Consider the following 17,560-nt stretch of genomic DNA (forward strand, 5'->3'; position numbering starts at 1 on the left):
GGCAAGTATCTTTGAAGTCTCTTTTTAATTTAATTTAATTTTTTTAAAGATTTTTATTTATTTATTAGAGAGAGAGAGAGCAGGAGCAGGGGCAGAGGGAGAGGGACAAGCAGACTCCCTGCTGAGCAGAGAGCCCAATGAGGGACTCGATCCCAGGACCCCGGGATCATGACCTGAGCTGAAGGCAATGCTTAACCAACTGAGCCACCCAGGTGTCCCTAAAGTTTCTTTTTTTATGTGCATTTTAGAAAACTAACATTGGATCTTACTGTGCATTCTCTTTTGTAATGAGCTTCTTACACTGAATAATGTGTTCCAAATGTTCTCCTGTATCATTAATTATTTTCCTAAAGCATTGGTATTAATGGCTACATTTTATTCCATCATATGAATGTGGCATAATGTATTTAATGAAAGACTTAATCATCCGCATACTATTTATTGATTACCTACTTTGTGGCAGTTACTGTGCTAATGACGAGGGATCTAGGAGTGAACAAGACAGATGGGGCTCTGGCTCATGGATCTTGTGGGATCGTGGGTGAGGGACAGTGTAGACGCTATGACCAGGGATATGACCAGGCTCTACTGGGGTGGTCCAATGGTTGAAGAGGGAGCCCCCCCAACCCAGACTGGGGGCTGGAAGGAAAGTCTGGAAATGTTCCGAGGGAAGTGATGTTTAAATGGAGACCTGAAGGAGAAGCAGCACCAAGATGAGTAAGTTAGGACTGTGGGCAGAAGACTGTGTCTCCCAGGAAGAGAACATGGACACCATGTATGAAGGTATGGGAGAGAGAGGGTGCCATGTTTGAGGAACAAAGTGGAGCTCAGCAGAGCTGTAACGCAGAAGGTGATGGAGAGATGGTATGGGCTAGTAACTGAAGTACAAGGCAGTTCGGCAGGCCTTCCAACACCATGACAAGGGGGTTGAACTCCATCCAAGAGTGTGGGGGAGGGCACCATGATTCGTTTTAGCAGAGAAGGGGCAGAACTTGAGCATTTGGGAGAAATTACTGTGGCTGAAGGAGGAATAATGGATCAGAGGATGACAAGAGTCAGAGAACTCTGTTTGGAACCTGTTACAGTAATTTAGGTGAGCAATAATGGTGGGATGAATTGGGGACAATGGAGATAGAAGGGGATGGACTGGCTCTAAGAGGAGGGGGAGAGGGACCATGGAAGACAACCCAGCCTTCGGAAAGCTTTAGGCAACTGCATGTATGGGGGTGCTGTAGGGCAGTGAGCAGCTTTGAGGGGAGAGGATGAGAAGTTCCATTTGGGACACGGATTTAATGAACCCACGGGACACTCTGTCGATTACCAGATGGCTTTGGTCAAATTACTTAACCCTCTGGGCTTCAGTTTCAAAATATGGAAAAGGTAACATGCACCTCATGGAGCTGTGAGGTGGTATGGGGTAGGTGGGTATTCAGTACCTGTGTCTCCCCTCCATGTCCCATTTCTTAGTTCCTACCTTCTTTTTTTTTTCTTCTTTTGTGTTTTTCCGGACTCAGAATTTCTACAAAGAGTTGAAACATTATTTTTCTTGTGTGTGTAAGGCAATCCTCTGGCTGTCTTACAGGGCAAATTTCTTGTTGTTTATGTCGGGAGAGGCTGGTTATGTGGTTTGCTCAGGAGTCCCTGCTCAGGATTCCCAGCCTCTTGTGGGCTTCCCCGTTCCTCTCTGGACTCCTACGGTAGCTTCTGGACTTCCTCTGATTCACTCTTGTCCTCTGTGGTCTGTTCTCCACACAATAGGCAAAGCGACCTTCTAAAATGTAGATCCCGTGTTTTCGCTCCCTGCCCCTTAAACCTCAGGTGATTTTCCACTCAACGTGTGGTGTAGGGCCAACGCATCCCTGCCTACCTCTTGGGCCTCATTTCTTACTACTCTCTGCTTTTCCCTCTCTAGCCGCTGGTCTCCTGCTGTTCTTCAAACACAGCAGGGGCTTGAGAACTGTCCTCCAGGGGGCGCCATTCAGCTCAGAACACAATGCTTCTTGGGGCATTTGCACCTGATGCTGTCTTTGCGGGAAGCCTTGCTCCAGAGTTGACGATGGATCATTGCCTCAGGCCATTCACATCTCCCCAACCAGCCTATTTAAGACAGCCCCCAGTATTCTCCACCTCTTACCTGCATCCGTACCATGTAGCGCGAGTTAATGATATCGATTTACTTATCTTTCTATTGTCTGTTTTCCTCGCTAAAATCGAAGGTCCAAAGCAGTTCCTGGTACATGGTTGGTCTCTGTTTGTATAGGTTAGATAAATGAGTGGCCAAAGGAAAACACGAAACTTTCTGGCTAAACCCTGAAATTTCCATTATTAATAGCCAATTATTTTTGCTCATGTAACCCATCCGCTCTAAGTGTTATCTCTTTTGTCTTTTATCTGTTGAGTCTAAACTGAGGAGAAGTTGATTTAACATTCCTCTATTTCCTAGTTATTTTTCATTTTCCTCTCTTAGATCTAAATTTGTCTTTTTGTACTGCTAAAGAAAAAGTCCTTAAGATTATTTTTACTCTCTCGAATGGATTTTCTTAAAACTTAAAAGTCCCATTGTAAATGCAATCATCTTGGGTCTGTTATATCTTAGGGCTTCATAATTGCTTTTCCTAGATGTTCTCCCTTTTCCTCTTTATCTTGCCTGACTATCTGCTTTCTTAGAACGAGAACAAATGTGGTCCCAATTATGTTTTCCATAAACATTGGCCAAAACCTCCTCTCTAATATCAGTCCTCTTCCTTGTCTGCCCAGCCAAATCTTGGGCTTGCTTTGAGATTCCGTGCAAAACCCAGCTCTCCCTCGAGGTTTTGCTGGCCTGCCCACCCCTGAGACGATCCCTCCTTCTTTTGCGTCATTGTTGCTTCTAGAGCCTGTGCCACGCACTCATCCCGTGTAGACAGCCCGGGCCGGTCCCTCCAAACTCACTCTAGGCTGGAACCATTTTGTCAGTGCTTGTGCAAAGAAAAGACAGCTTCAGGTTTTTTCTCATCATTCTAGATGTGTCTTTCTGGTCTTTTCTGGAAGAATAAGCTCTTTGAGAGTCAAGATGTTTCCTTCTCCTCGCTTCCCTTTGCTGCTCGTCAAGGCACTTAGATGAACCAAATTTCATCCCTTCATCTTTTTTTTTTAAGATTTTATTTATTTATTTTGAGAGAGAAAGTGTGTGTGCCTGCACACACGGGGGGGAGGGGCAGAGGGAGATGCAGAAGCAGACTCTACGCTGAGCGCGGAGCCCGACATGGGGCTCGATCCCACAACCCTGAGATCATGACCTGAGCAGAAACCAAGGGTCGGAGGCTTAACTGACTGAGCCACCCAGGCACCCCTCATGCCTTCATCTTGATTCAGTGATTACTCACTTATGTATCTGTAATCAAAACAGCTAATGACTAACATTTATCCTTTTCATGTTGCCTTGTAACAAATCTGTTAGACTTGTGTAGCAAATCTGTTAGAATAGGTCCTCTGTCACTCATCTCCTCATTCGTCTGTTCATTTATTCCATAAGTTTTTGCTGAGTGGCCTCTGTGCTGGGTGCTGAGGCTCAAGCCTGAGGAACCAACTTGACTCTTCCTCTAGAAAGCATATGGTCTTGTTGGGGGTGGGAGAGAGGTGACAGATAAGTAAACCAACACAACCGTGTCGTTACAAATTCAGGAGAGTGCCATGAAGATAGTGAACTGGGTACTGTGATACAGAATAAGAAAGGGATATGTACCTGGAATGGGGTGATCAGGGAAGTCCTGCCTGTTGAACATTAAAGCCAGGAACTTGGGCGCCTGGGTGGCTCAGTCGGTTAAGCATCTGACTTTGACTCAGGTCATGATTTCAGGGTCCTGGGATCGAGCCCTGCGTTGGGCTCTGCACTCAGTGTGGAGTCTGCTTGAGATTCTCTGTCCTTCTCCCTCTGCCCCGCCCCCATGCTCTCTCTCTCAAATAAATAAATAAAATCTTAAAAAAAAAAAAAGCCAGGAACTAAAACATCAAGTGTAAGCAGGTAGGAGCCGCAACTTCCAGGCAGTGGAAATGGTATGTGGGAAGGGTCCAGGTGGGGAACGGCTTGTCATTTCTGGGAACTGAAGGGAAGCCGGTGGGGCCACCTCCCAGAGAAAGAGGGGTCATTGAGTCAATGTCATCCTGTCACAGTGCGCAGGGCTTGTTGCCCATGGATGGGAAGCCCACATTTTATTCTAAGAGCAATGCTAATATTCACATTTAAAGAAAATATTCTTATTACGTTTTGGAAAATTGGTTGTAGGGGTAAAACAGAATTGGGAATCTCATCAGAGGAAACTATTGTAAAGACAAGGAGAGAAATAATTGGGACTTTGACTGGAGTGGTGGCAGCAGAGATCAAACAGTGTTTTTATGGTCAGGAAGTATTTCGAAGATAGAGTCTATTAATATCCATGGATTTGTCAGACGTGGGCTTAGGGGAGAGGAAGCAATCAGGTCTGTGAACCATTTGCCAAGCCAGTGAAATGACGGGTTAAGATTTTAAGTAACACTGGATTCCGTCTCCCTCTTGCTAAGACTGCAGAGACTGCTCACGCCTCCATAGCTTTCTCGGTAGAGTGACTTCATGGTCTTGCAACTTAAAATGATCCAGGAATGTTTCCTTTTGGTTTCAAAGGTCTGATTTCCACAATGTGTCTATCTCAAGGGTGTTGACTTCTTTATTTACGTAACAAATGCTCAGCAGGCAGAGTCATGTAAATACTGGCTCAAATACGGAATTCGAAGCAATGGTCAACTAGCTAAATTATAGTTTTGCATTAGCCCCTCTTTCCTTAGATTTCTTGCATAGTTCTGTCTTGTTTACTTTCCATTTTAATCCTTTAATCTTTCATCCTTCTCTAAACTTTCCCCTTGTTGCAGTGAGTTGTTTTAAGTGTCTTGACTGCTGGCATTATTTCTACGTGTTTGAGTTTTTCTCTGGGGCTATTGTGTTTTCTTTCCAGCATTTTCTAATGTCTATCATAGGAAGTTTGTATGACTTGGAAGAGACCATTGCAAACAAGAAACATCACTATCTTCATCATTCTCTCTGTACCTTTTGATTAACATTATTAAATAATTTTTTTATTTTCTGCCCTTCAAGTAGGATTGTAAACCCAAATATATTTGCTCATTAGGTTCCAATTGGGATCACATATTTATTTCTCCAGTGTAGTTAATCTGTTAATCTTTTAGTCAGTTCAGAAACGCTATTATTATTGTTATTTTTATTAATTACAGTACCATATTCCACAAAGCAGCATTCTGTTTGTTCTCCATGTTTTGGAGTCTGAATGTATCCGTTGAATCCAAGAATGTTAAATTTTGTTTTCCAGTCCTCTTGCCTTGGCCACCATAACTAATTTGGTTTGCATATTCTGCAAGAGGAATTTTCCAGAACATTTACCTTAAGTGATCATTACTGATAGATTGACTTGTCAAAGGTCTGAAAGAGTTACGTTAATAGAAAGCGAAACTTTACCAAAGGCTATCTAAAATAATTGCTTTTAGAGTTATAACGTGATGGAGGAACAGGAAAAAGCCTAGAGGTTCCTAGGATTGAATGTGGAGTTTGAAATTCTTTGTACGTAATGTATGTTGAGAGAAAGTGGGGAGAGGGGGAGGGAGACGCAGAGGAGAAAACAGGACAATGAAAATCTTGGTTCATTTTTAGAATGTTTCTTGGAAACGTGTTTCTTGGAAAGATGAAATCTGTGCTGGCTGAGTCTCAGCTACAGACGACCCCAAGACCTTTCCTACCTTGTCGTGTAAGATACCTTTCTCCCAGCACTCACAGAACTGCACTGCACTGTGTAGATTCACACAGAAGTGCACTTGAGAGTAAACTTTGCCTTAGCTTTGAGTCACAGACTTCTATATTTTTACACAGAGAAATCAGACTCCTATAGCATGACTTGTGTTTGGGGGATCACTTACATCTACTCATTTATAGATCTAGAAATTGAATATACATTGTTTCTTCCTTGGGCTACACTTTAGTTTTTGACACTCCATTCAGGTAACATTCAAGCTTTCTGTGATCAGTATCATGTTTACAAGCCAGCTTTGAGTCAGAATTTCAAGAACTTATACATTCACACCCGTGTAACATGTATTATGGCAAGAGCCACAAACTAGCCAACATCTGGCCTTGATCAGCAGATGGGGAGGCCAGGCCTGCATTGGTTGGCATCTTGGCTCCAAATCTGATATTTGGCTTATTTTAAAGATGACTTCTGGTTTTATAAGGAGTTGTTAGTACATGTGATATGTTTATTCCTTAGTACTCAAGTTTCATGATCGTATTTTTAAAATACCCTCCATGTGATACTGGAAATACTGAGAACCAGCAAGGCCCAGGGCATTTCAAATGCACAGAGTTCAAAATTTATAATTGCTAAGGGATCTCCATGTTCTAAAGCTATCTTAAATTAAAGAAGTTAGGATACTGATGGGTTTAATCTGGCTGTAATTTCCTTTGCTTGCATGGCACCTTCAGCTTTTCAAGTGCTTTAAGACAAACTCTCTTATGGGAGGCAGCCTAGCATGGGGCTTAAGAACACAGATGTGGAGTCACACAGACCTCATTTTGACTCTTGCTTTTCTCACTTACCAACTGATGTCCCTGGACTAGTTCTCTGATATATAATCTCTAAGCCTTCTTTTGTAAAAGTGGATAATAGTAGAATCTAACTGAGCCAGTGGTTGTGATAAATCAAAGCAATAGATGCCAATTGCTTAATGTAGCGTCTGGTATATAATAAGAACTCAGTATTTGCTATTACTGTTAACACCGATTCCTCTTCTTTTTCCTCTATTAGTATAACTATTTGATTTATACAGCTGTCTTATCATCTCTATTTTTAACAAATGAGGAAGCTCAGACATCAAAGAAGAGCTAGTTATTTGATTGCATTGGCATGGTTTATCAATCAGAATTTGGTTTAGTTGCAAACAATAGACACCCCAAATAACTGTAGGTTTTTCCCAAGTTTAGAAGTCAGCTAACATAGGGGCGCCTGGGTGGCTCAGTAGGTTAAGTGTCTGCCTTCAGCTCAGGTCATGATCCTGGGGTCCTGAGATCCAGCCCCGCTGGGGCTCAGTGCTCAGCAGGGCGCCTGCTCCCCCTTCTCCTTCTGCCCCTCTGCCCCTCCCCCTTTGCCCTCTGCCTCTCCCCACCACTCATGCATGCTTGCGAGCACGTGTGCACTCTCTCAAAAAAAAAAAAAAAGTCAGCTAGGGTAAGTCTTCCAAATTTGTCTTTTTTTTCTTTTTTCAATGTTGTTTTAGGTTTTCTAGGTTCCTTGCATGTCGATATAAATTAGAGAGTCACCTTGTCAATTTTGTACAAAAAAAAATAATTTCCTTTGGTTTATTCTCTTAGAGGAGACTATCCATTATTTCACCATTAAATGTGAAGTTACCTGCAAGTTTTTTGTTTATGCCCTGTCTGATGGAGGAAATGGCCTCTGTTTTAGTTTGCTGATAGTCCCCCCCCTTTCAAAAATAATAAGTGGATATTGATTTTTGTCAAACAATTTTCTCACATCTATCGAAATGACTAACTTGTTTCATGTGCATGTGTATAGAATTTGTGTTCTGAGTCTTTGGGTATAGTTTTATATTAATATTAATTAGGTCAAGATGGTTCAATAGTGTTTTGAAATATTGTAGACATGAGCTCGTTCTGTCAATTTATTCTGTCAGGTAATAAGAAAGAGGTCCTTCTCTGATGGGGTCCATTTTTCCCTCTGGCAGTTTTTTTTCATATATTTTGAAGTTCTTTTATTAGGTGTCTGCACATTTAGGGTTGTTATATCTTCTTGATAGATTGCCCACTTTTTCATGTTAAATGGCCCTCCTTACCTCTGATAATACTCGTGGTCTTAAAATCCACCTTTTCTGTTATAATATCGCCACACTAGGTTTCTTACACTTTTTTTCCCGTAATGTATCTTTTCCCATCTTTTCACATCAATATTTATGTCTTTTTATTTAAAATGGGTTTCTCTGAGAGAACATGTAATTCAGCCCGCTTTTTTTGTTCAGTCTTACAATCTCTGCATTGTTAGTATTTACTTTCAATGTAATTATGGATAGGACTGGATGCTGTTTTCTGTTCATCTCCTATGTTCTTTGTTTTATTCTTCCTTTCCTTCCTTCTTTTGGGAAAATTGAATCTTTAGAAAGTTTTTTTCTCTTCAGTTGGCTTTTTAAGGATATCTTTGTTTTCTGCTATTGTTTCAGTTCTTAATTTTTTGTTTTTATTTAGTGGTTGCTCTGGGCATTACAGTATCGAATGATAGTATAATTCTATCAACTACCCCCCTCATTCTTTGTTCTATTGTTGTCATGTACTTTCTAAGTATGTTATAACATTATAATTCAGTGTTGTTAATTTTGCTTCAGATAGCCAGTTAAGGCGCACCTGAGTGGCTCAGTCAGTTGGGCATCTGGCTCTTGATTTTGGCTCGGCCGTGATCTCAGGGTTGTGAGATTGAGCCCTGCATCAGGCTCTAGGCTCAGCGGGGAGTCTGCTTTAGATTCTCTCTCACTCTCCCTCTGTCCCTCCCCTCCACTCACCTTTGCACTCTCTCTCAATAAATAAATAAATAAATAAATAAATAAATAAATATTTAAATAGCTAGTTGTTTTTAAATAAAAAAAAGAAAAAATAACTTATCTCCAAATGTACCATTTTCAGTGTTCTTCATATCCTCCTATAAACTTGAGTTTCCATCTATATTATCATTTACATTCTGTTTTAATAACACTCTTTAATGTTTTTGTAGTAAGGTAGATATTTTGGCAACAAATTCTCTTAGCTGTTCTTTGTTAGAAAATGTCTTAATTTAGCCTCATTATTTAAAGTGATTTTCCCTGGAAATAGAATTCTTGGAGATAGGTTTATTCTTTTAGTATCTTAAAGAGGTAATTTTACTGTCTTTTGCCTCCATAGATCCTAATGAAACGTCATCTGTAATTCTTTTTGTTGTTCAATGTATGTATTTTGTCTTTTTCTTCTGGATACTTTTAATATTTTTTTCTAGTTTTTGGTGTTCAGTATTTTGACTATGAGGTACTTGTTTTTTTTTTTTTTGAGTTTGTCCTTCCTGGGGTTCACTGAGCACTATTGTCTATGGGTTATTTTCTACCAAATCAGGGAAAAAAAATACTCAGCCATGATTTCTATGGTCCAGATGGTAGAGTGAATGAAGGGATAAGATAAAACAGGGCAAAAGGTGCATGCTAACTCTTTTTTAAGGAAGTTTCTCAGGAGCAACCTCAAGAGATTTCCATTTATATCCCATTACCCAGAATTTTGTCATTTACATTGGGCCACAGAGGAGACTGGCAAATGTAGCCATTACTCTGTGCAGCTGGGTGACCAGATGTTCTCCTGCGGTGAAAGCAGAGGAGACAGATACCAGAGAGGACGCGCCCTTTCTGCAGCACATGGCCAGCAAGTGACAGAGCTCTGACAGATCCTGGATTACCTGTTTTCACGTTCTTGGCCCTTCTGCCACACCCCAGGCATCGAGTGTTAACGACAGGAAGTACTAGTTAGAAGCTTGGATTTGGGAGTCAGACTGCCTGCGTTCGAACCCATCCTTGCCGTTTTCTAGCTGTGTAACCTTGGGCGAGTTAGTTGATGTTTCTGTGCCTCTGTTTACCCATCTGAAAAGGAAATAATAGTACTAACTCAGAGAACTGAGACTAGGGTTAAATGAGTTAATATAGCCAGACCACTTGGAACGGTGCCCGGTATGGACAAGTGTTTGCCATTAACAGATACTGTTTCAGTAGCTTGTCCTTTTGAGCCTGTGCGGAAACGCTGCCAGAGACACCCCTGCCTGTCGCCTCTTCCCACCACTGCTTGCTCTGGGACCCCACCTCCGTTTGTCAGCCTCACTGGATTGCCCAATAACTGTGCAGGTGTTTAGAGAACAGTGTGTGAGCACCACCTGATTCCAAAACACTCCCCCTTAGATATCTCCCAGGACTCCATCCCCAAGGATTCATGAGCATGTGAAATTTGATGACATTTCAGAGATTGGCTGACAGGCCCGCCTCTCTCCTGTTGCCCTAACCACAAACTCTGGGTGTAAAGGCAACCTGGAATTTCCCCAGAACCACTGCTTAAAGGAAGGAGCATCCAACGTGTACTGAGCACCACCTGCCATCTTGTTTCATCCGACAGGCCAGGGGTCACCCTCATTTTATATGCAAGAAAATTAAAGCACAAAATGATTAAGTACTTTGCCCAAGGTCACACAGCTAGCAAGAAGATCCAAACTTTGGTTTTCTGGCCTTGCCTTCTTTGTGTTATAAAACTTTGTCCCTTTCTCTCTCTGGAAGGTCATTTAAGAGGTGGCTATGGAAGGTATGAGTCATTTACAGAGGATGTCCCATTAATAAGAGGATAACAATTGCTTGGGTAATGGAAATAGAGAATTTGCTGGTCACAGCAGTTGTGTCTTAGCTCGGGCTTCCATGACAGAATGCCATAGATGGTTGGCTTAAACAACAGACATTGATTTCTCACAGGAATGGAGGCTGAGAAATCTGAGATCGGGGGACGAGCATGGCCAGGTTCTAGTGAGGACTGTCTTCCAGACACTTGCCTCAAGTATTAGCATCCACACCTATGAATTTGATTCTCATCCATATACGTCTGACCCCCAGCCCATGTCCTCTCCTTCATATCTCTTTCCTGAGCACCAGATCTGCATAGTTAACTGACTCCTCAACAACCACAAAAGTACCTCAAGTCAACCTGTGCAAAGCTGAGCTCATCATTCTGCACTGGGAATCTCCTCGTCTGTCGATCATTGTTGGTAACAACACCATCCACATTGTACCCTAGTCTGGAAAAGCACAATTATAGCTGTTTCTTACTGAATGCTTGTTATTTGCCAGTCACCATGCCAAATGTTTTCCAGAGTTTTTCATTTAAGCTTCGCAAAACCATGTGCTGTCAGCATCATCATGCCCATTCCATGAACGCAGAGACATAAGGTCAAGATGATTAAGGACTTAAGGTCTCATGGTTACTCGTACTTTGGTCAGTAACTCCCACTTTGGCTCCAAAGCCCGTGGTTCACATTAAGTCACACGGAGAAGGCACACGCAGTGCCCACAGACGTGTTTTAGTTACCAGAGAAGTGACTTATCAACATTTTAAACTAGGAGGGGTTCAAACAAGAACCCAGATTTCAGATATTTCTTGACAATTCAGAAGATTTGGCAAGGGGAACCACCTTCCAAGCGGCAGCAGTGGGCTGCAGGTGGGCGGCAGCCACCCCCTTTGGAATGCACTCTGGGGGCGTGCATTCTCCAGTCCGGCGCAGTCCCCACCATTCCCGGCTGTCTTACCACTGGCCCGCGTCTGTCGTCAGCGCTGCCTGCCTGACTCTTTCTGGTATTGGGGTTTAAGGCTCCCGTTACCTTGTGTCCGTAGGCTCTCCCCTCTCTTTCATTCTTCCACCATCTAATGGGTCCCTGAACTGACAGTGTTGGCTTGTGCAATCATTTACTCTCTGTCTCACATTCTTCATCCCTAATGCTACAAATTGTTCCTCCTAACCTCTCACCCCAATTACGCTAGTAAACACCTGCTTTCCTGCTTCCAGTCTTGATAGCCATTAATTCACTCTCCACACTGCTTACAATTAGGGATATCAAAAACAAAACAAAACAAAACAAAACAAAAAACAGGAATAGATGATGTCCAGGGGCTTCAGAATAAAATGCAGACTCCTTATGGAGGCTTGCAAGACTGTTCATGATCTGGCCTCTGACCAGGGGCCTCATTTATGTTCACTTTCCACCCTCCCCTTGACCTTATTGAAATATGGGCTCTCCCCTTCACATCTCCTTGCATATTTACTCATCTTTCTCTCTTCCTTGGAATATGCTATGTGGATTATGTGAATATTTGTAATGGAGTCTACCAACATGGATCTAGAGTGATTGCCTTTCTAAAATTTGTATTTTTTTAAATTTTGACTTGATGGATGAGTCTTCGACTTCTTTTTCCATTCAGATACAAACAGGATAGAAACATGAGTCCCGATTATGTTTATACATCTTAACACCTTAACTGGCCCATCACTGACTTCTGTGCTGTATTGCAGAGTAGCAAGAGATTGGGCTTAGTATCCCTACTCTGCCATCTACTAGCTACATAGACTTCAGCAGGCTACTTTATGTATGTTTCTGTGTCATCTGTTAAGTAGAGCTACTAAGGGTTCTTTTATCATACAATTACAGTGGGGTTTGGAGAAATAATGCATGGAAAGGCTTAGAACCATCTGGTGCACACCAGCCCCCAGGGGATGTCCACTATTTTTGTTACTCTTACCATTCTAATTTAATTCATTTATTCAGCATTGGATCAGGAGCTCTTTCAGGAATTTTGCTATGTATCTTTTTAGAACCCACAACGACTTTATGAAGAAAATAATTTCAGCTCTTTTCTGGATAAGGCAGCAGATTAGAGAGGTCGGGCCTTGCCTTGGTTGCTGTTTGTCCCATGGTAATAAGTATTTAAGTGTCTCCTTTTCAGTCAGAGTAAAATGGAACACATCTCATGAAAGATGGAATTATATTCCTTTCCAGGCCGTGAAGGGACTCTTTGGAGAATTCAAGTGTTATTAAAACTGATGTGGGACATTTTTAGTATCATTTCTAAAATTTAAAAACTACCGGGAACTTTATAAAGTGTTGAATAGAATTGGATTTTGAAAAGGTTTTCTGTTTCTGGATGGAAAAATACCAAGTTGATTACGCCAATTTATGAGGGATGCTTCAGACAATTAAGTCTGGGAGCTATTTTTGTTTGTTTTATATATTCACTGTGTCCTTAACAGTAACAACAGAAATTGCCAATATTGTCAGGAGTTCTGTGTGATATATACACACTTATACATACAAACTTAATGTAGATAAATACAAACTTAAATGTAGACAAGAAGGGGCGCCTGGGTGGCTTAGTCAGTTGAGTGTCTGCCTTCGGCTCAGGTCATAATCCTGGGGTCCTGGGATCGAATCCTGCATCAGGTTCCTTGCTCAGCGGGGAGTCTGCTTCTCCCTCTCCGCACCCCCCATGCTTTTTCTCTCTCAAATAAATAAATAAAATCTTTAAAAAACATGTAGACAAGAAAAGTTGAAGAGAATATTGGAATAAAAACTATTAGTAAAATTATTCAACTTTGTTTCTAAAATTTGAACCATCTTCGTTTCATTTTCAAGCTGCTTTTATACTGTGAAAAGAATAGGTTTTACTAAAGCATTTGAAATCCCTACATGGATACACAAGCCTACAGACCCACATATATGTATGTACACATTTTAAAATTGAGAAATACTGAAACACATATACAGAAAACAAAATAAATATCACCTACACAATTAGCACATTTAATATTTTTTTAAATTGTACCTCAGTAAGAGGTACAATTTAGATATAAATCTCATTAATTTTAGGTACGTAACTCAGTGCTTTTTGTAAATGTATCACCACAATGGAATATTAGACCATTTACGTCGACCCCAAAAACTGCTCATGGCCATTCAAGGTCAGTCCCCTCTTCCTACCCAGCCCCAGGCAAGCACCAATCTATTTTCTATATCTATAGATTTGCTTTTTCTGGACATTTCTTATAAGTAGAATCACAATATGTGTTGTTTTTTAACTGCTTTCTTTCAGTAGCTTAATTTTTTTTGGGTGCATCCACAATGTAGCATGAGTGAGAACTTAGATCCCTTTTATTGCTGGGTAGTACTCCATTATATAGACACACCATAGTTTGTTTATCCATTACAGTAACCAACTTAAAAAGTATATATTTAAGAAACGCTAACAGTGGCTCTTCTAGAGAGAAGAATGAGGTATAAGGGATTTGGGTGGGAGATCTTTTCATTTTTACTATTTTATATGGGTTTATTTTTTAAATTCAAGATTATATCTTTTTTGAAGCAAAGGTAAGGAATGCCTTTCCTCCAGCAATATGTATAAAATAAGAGGACAAAGCCCTCCACTGACCCCAACCCTCCCTTCCTGAACGTAATCACCATTAATTTATTTTTGGCATCTTTCTAGACTGTATGCACACACATACATATGCACATGTACACCTATAAATATATTCATGTCCCTGTATGTCTGTACATCTAAGTGGTCATATATCTTACATTTCAACAAATTGGAAGCCCAGGGCTTAATATTTTAACCGGTTCCCAAAGCTAAGAAGATCTGCCTTCCCTCTATCGTTGGGTTGTCTGTATCTGGAAACTGTTAAATGAGTTAATCACTTCACAGTGAGGAACATTTAAGAACAGACCCAGTTTATTTATTTATTTTTAAAGATTTTATTTATTTGAGAGACAGAGGGAGAGCACAGAGGGAGAGTGAGAAGCAGACTTCCTGCTGAATGGAAAGCCCCATGCCAGGCTCGATCCCAGGACACTGAGATCATGACCTGAGCTGAAGGCAGACGCTTAACCGACTGAGCCATCCAAATGCCCCATGGACCAAGTTTATTAGCTATGATGTGTGAACATGGTTTAATTTATTTCTTACCCGTCCCTGTCTGTGTTTTCTGGCAGGATACTTCGGTGCTGCCTGCGAGGAAAAGGTGGACCCCTGTGCCTCGTCCCCATGCCAGAACAACGGCACCTGCCACGCGGACGGCATGCATTTCAGCTGCAGCTGCAGCTTGGGCTTCACGGGGCCAGCGTGTGCCCAGCTCGTGGACTTCTGCGCGCTCAGCCCCTGCGCGCACGGCACCTGCCACAGTGTGGGCACCAGCTATAAATGCCTCTGTGACCCAGGTTGGTACCGTCATGGGACGCAAGTCCTTGCTCTCTCCAGTCTCAGACTTTGACCTTTTGTTTTGCATCTGGGCAGATGTTGGCTCCCCAAATATGTTCACTTGTCCATAGGCATGCACCCCACTCATTCATGACACCCTTTCTCTTGATTCTTACTCTTGGCAGCGTTTTAAAAACACCCTTTCCTCTCTCCGTGAGCAGGTCACAGTCATTATGACAAAATAAGAAAAATACAAGTAAGCAAAATAAGAAAATTAAAAACAGGCTTAATCTCCGAACAGCTTAATTATTTTTTCACGATTTACTAGAGGTCATTCCCCAGCTTTTACTGGATTGTATTTCTTTTAATACCATGTTCTTAAGTTAATGGAGTATGTTTTTCTTTTTTAATGGGCATAAAAAGCAAGACGCAATCCATTTAGAATTTTCTCATCTATTAAAATTCTTACTCTGTGCACTGTATGTGTTATCGGACCCGTGATGCCCTCTGCAAATGTTCAGAAGTTCCATCATTTATTTCCCAAAGGTCTTCTGTGTCGTACTGATTTTTTTATTGTGTAAATTTTGAGACTCAGAAGTCACAGTGATTTCTAGTCAAAATTTGTGCCGGTGCAACCTACCTGTGTGGTCCTGAAAAGAACACACACAGGTGACTCTTTCTGGTTGCTTCTCTCCTGCCTCTGTCTCTCCTTCCTTGCACGAACTAGCCCTTCAGAATGCGTTGAAGTGCGATTCCTCACACGTGTGCCTGACCCGTCCGCATGGAGGCCAGTTCCCTGGTTTTGCTGGAGTCCCGGGTCTGCTCGTGCAGTGCCTTCCACCTGGATGCCTGCTCCCCTGTCACCCCATTTCACCTGCAGACTTCACCTAGGCCCAACACACTTTCCTCCCTCTGAATTCCAGCAGTCACCCTCGAGATCACTTGCCTGGTCTTTAAAACATTATATTAATTGTCTGTCTCCCCAAAGGGGGTAGGAGGAAGTGTATTTTATTAGTAACCTTTGTGTAACCATAATAACCCCAAACCACCATTTAGTGAGCACGAATCTTTCTAGGTTTTGAGCTGGGTGCTTCACATCCCTGGTCCTTACAGTGCCCTCCCTGCAAGCTAGATATTGCCGAGACACATTTAGGGATTGTGTCATACTTGCTTTAGTCATGTGCCTGCAGCCATACACCCAGAGGGGGGCTGAATGCAGGTGCCAACCCAGTGCCGTGGTCCTAGAACTTTCAAGGGGCACATCTCATACTCATGATTCAATGAAGGAATTAGTAGGAAATCCAGCTAAGCATTGAGCGGTGTTGAAAACCTTTTCATGGAGACTCTTAATTCTGGGTGGCTCAGTCAGTTAAGCATCTGACTCTTGATTTCAGCTCAGGTCATGATCTCAGGGTCGTGAGATTGAGCCCCATGTCAGGCTTTGTGGTCAGCACAGAGTCTGCTTGTCCCTCTCCTTCTGCCCCTCCCCCTGCCCATGCTCTCGCTCTCTCTTAAATAAATAAATAAAATCTAAAAAAAAAAGATATATATATATATGAAGAGAGAAAGAGAGAGAAATATTGAAAGAGATTGATTTTAAGGAATTGGCTCATGTAATTGTGAGAATGGGCAAGTTCTCAATTTATAGTGCAAGATGGCAGGCTGGAAACTCAGGCAGGGTTTCCTTGTTACAGTTTTGAGCCTGAATTCCTTCTTATGAAACCTCACTCTTTGCTCTTAGGCCTTCAACTGATTGGATGAGGCCCACCCACATTTTGGAGGGTAATCACTTTGCTCAAAGCCTACTGCTTTAAAAATGAATCTCATCTAAAAAATACCTTCACAGCAACATCTAGACTAGCGTTTGACAACATCCTTGGGTGCTGTGGCTTAGCCAAGTTAGCACATGAAATTAACGCTCACAGTAACATTTTTGGGTTTCCCATTAAACCTTGAGGTGAAGAAGTTTCTCCACCTCTCCGTCTGCCATGAGAGACTTTCCTGTGCTTACCCGCATCCTCTCCTGTCAGAGCCATGGTGCAAATGGGAATGGCTCCCCCGCCGGAAGCCCAGTTTTCCACCATGCGTGGGGCAGTGTGGGTGCCGTGGAGCTGGGCGTGCTGAGGCCGGGGCAGCGCAGGGCGGTACGAAGACCACTGTGTCTGCAAACGAAGCAAGCTGCAGCGGTGCTGGGGAGAACACAGTCTCACTCACGTCGTGACTCATGAGTGCGCGGCTCCCAGTGCTCTGCGTTTCGTACGCATGGCATCATCCCCAGCCCCCCGGCAGCCATCGGAGGCAAAATGGTTCTGTCAGGAACTTCCTCCCTACTTCGATACAAGACTCCTGAGAGTGCTGCTTCCATCAGTGAAGGCCCACCTATCTCCTACTCTTTCTCTTTGCACACTGGGAGGTGAGAACCAACCTGTGAGATCCCATCCCATTGACTATCACCACAGGAAACTTACAGGACTTCTCTGGACCTCAGTTTTTATATTTTTATGAAGAACATCTTAGATGCTTGTCAATTCAGCGGTAGTTGGTGTCACAGCCTAGACTGGGACAAGTTGCTGACCGTGGTCTGCTGTGTGTGAGACGTTAAATGTGGCATGTGGCACGTTCCCAGGCATGGAGTAGTAAGAGCTATTGCCCTTTCTTTCCATCCACGGACATTCCAGCATCTCTTTTCTATCTTTTTCTTTCTTTCTTTCTTTCTTTCTTTCTTTCTTTCTTTCTTTCTTT

The 17,560-nt window shown here is 42.3% G+C and overlaps 1 protein-coding gene across 1 annotated transcript in view; it reads left to right on the top strand.

The window, feature by feature from the left end:
* The window catches only part of DNER (delta/notch like EGF repeat containing), a 300,110-nt gene that overhangs the window by 222,533 nt on the left and 60,017 nt on the right, over positions 1 to 17,560 (top strand). Inside the window, exon 8 of the mRNA XM_032400554.1 lies at positions 14,614 to 14,838. Coding sequence (XP_032256445.1) covers positions 14,614 to 14,838 — 225 coding nt within the window. The remainder of the gene's footprint in view (positions 1 to 14,613; positions 14,839 to 17,560) is intronic.

This window comes from Phoca vitulina, unplaced genomic scaffold (genome assembly GCF_004348235.1).
Source record: "Phoca vitulina isolate PV1807 unplaced genomic scaffold, GSC_HSeal_1.0 scaffold1, whole genome shotgun sequence".
In the NCBI taxonomy this organism is placed as follows: domain Eukaryota; kingdom Metazoa; phylum Chordata; class Mammalia; order Carnivora; family Phocidae; genus Phoca; species Phoca vitulina.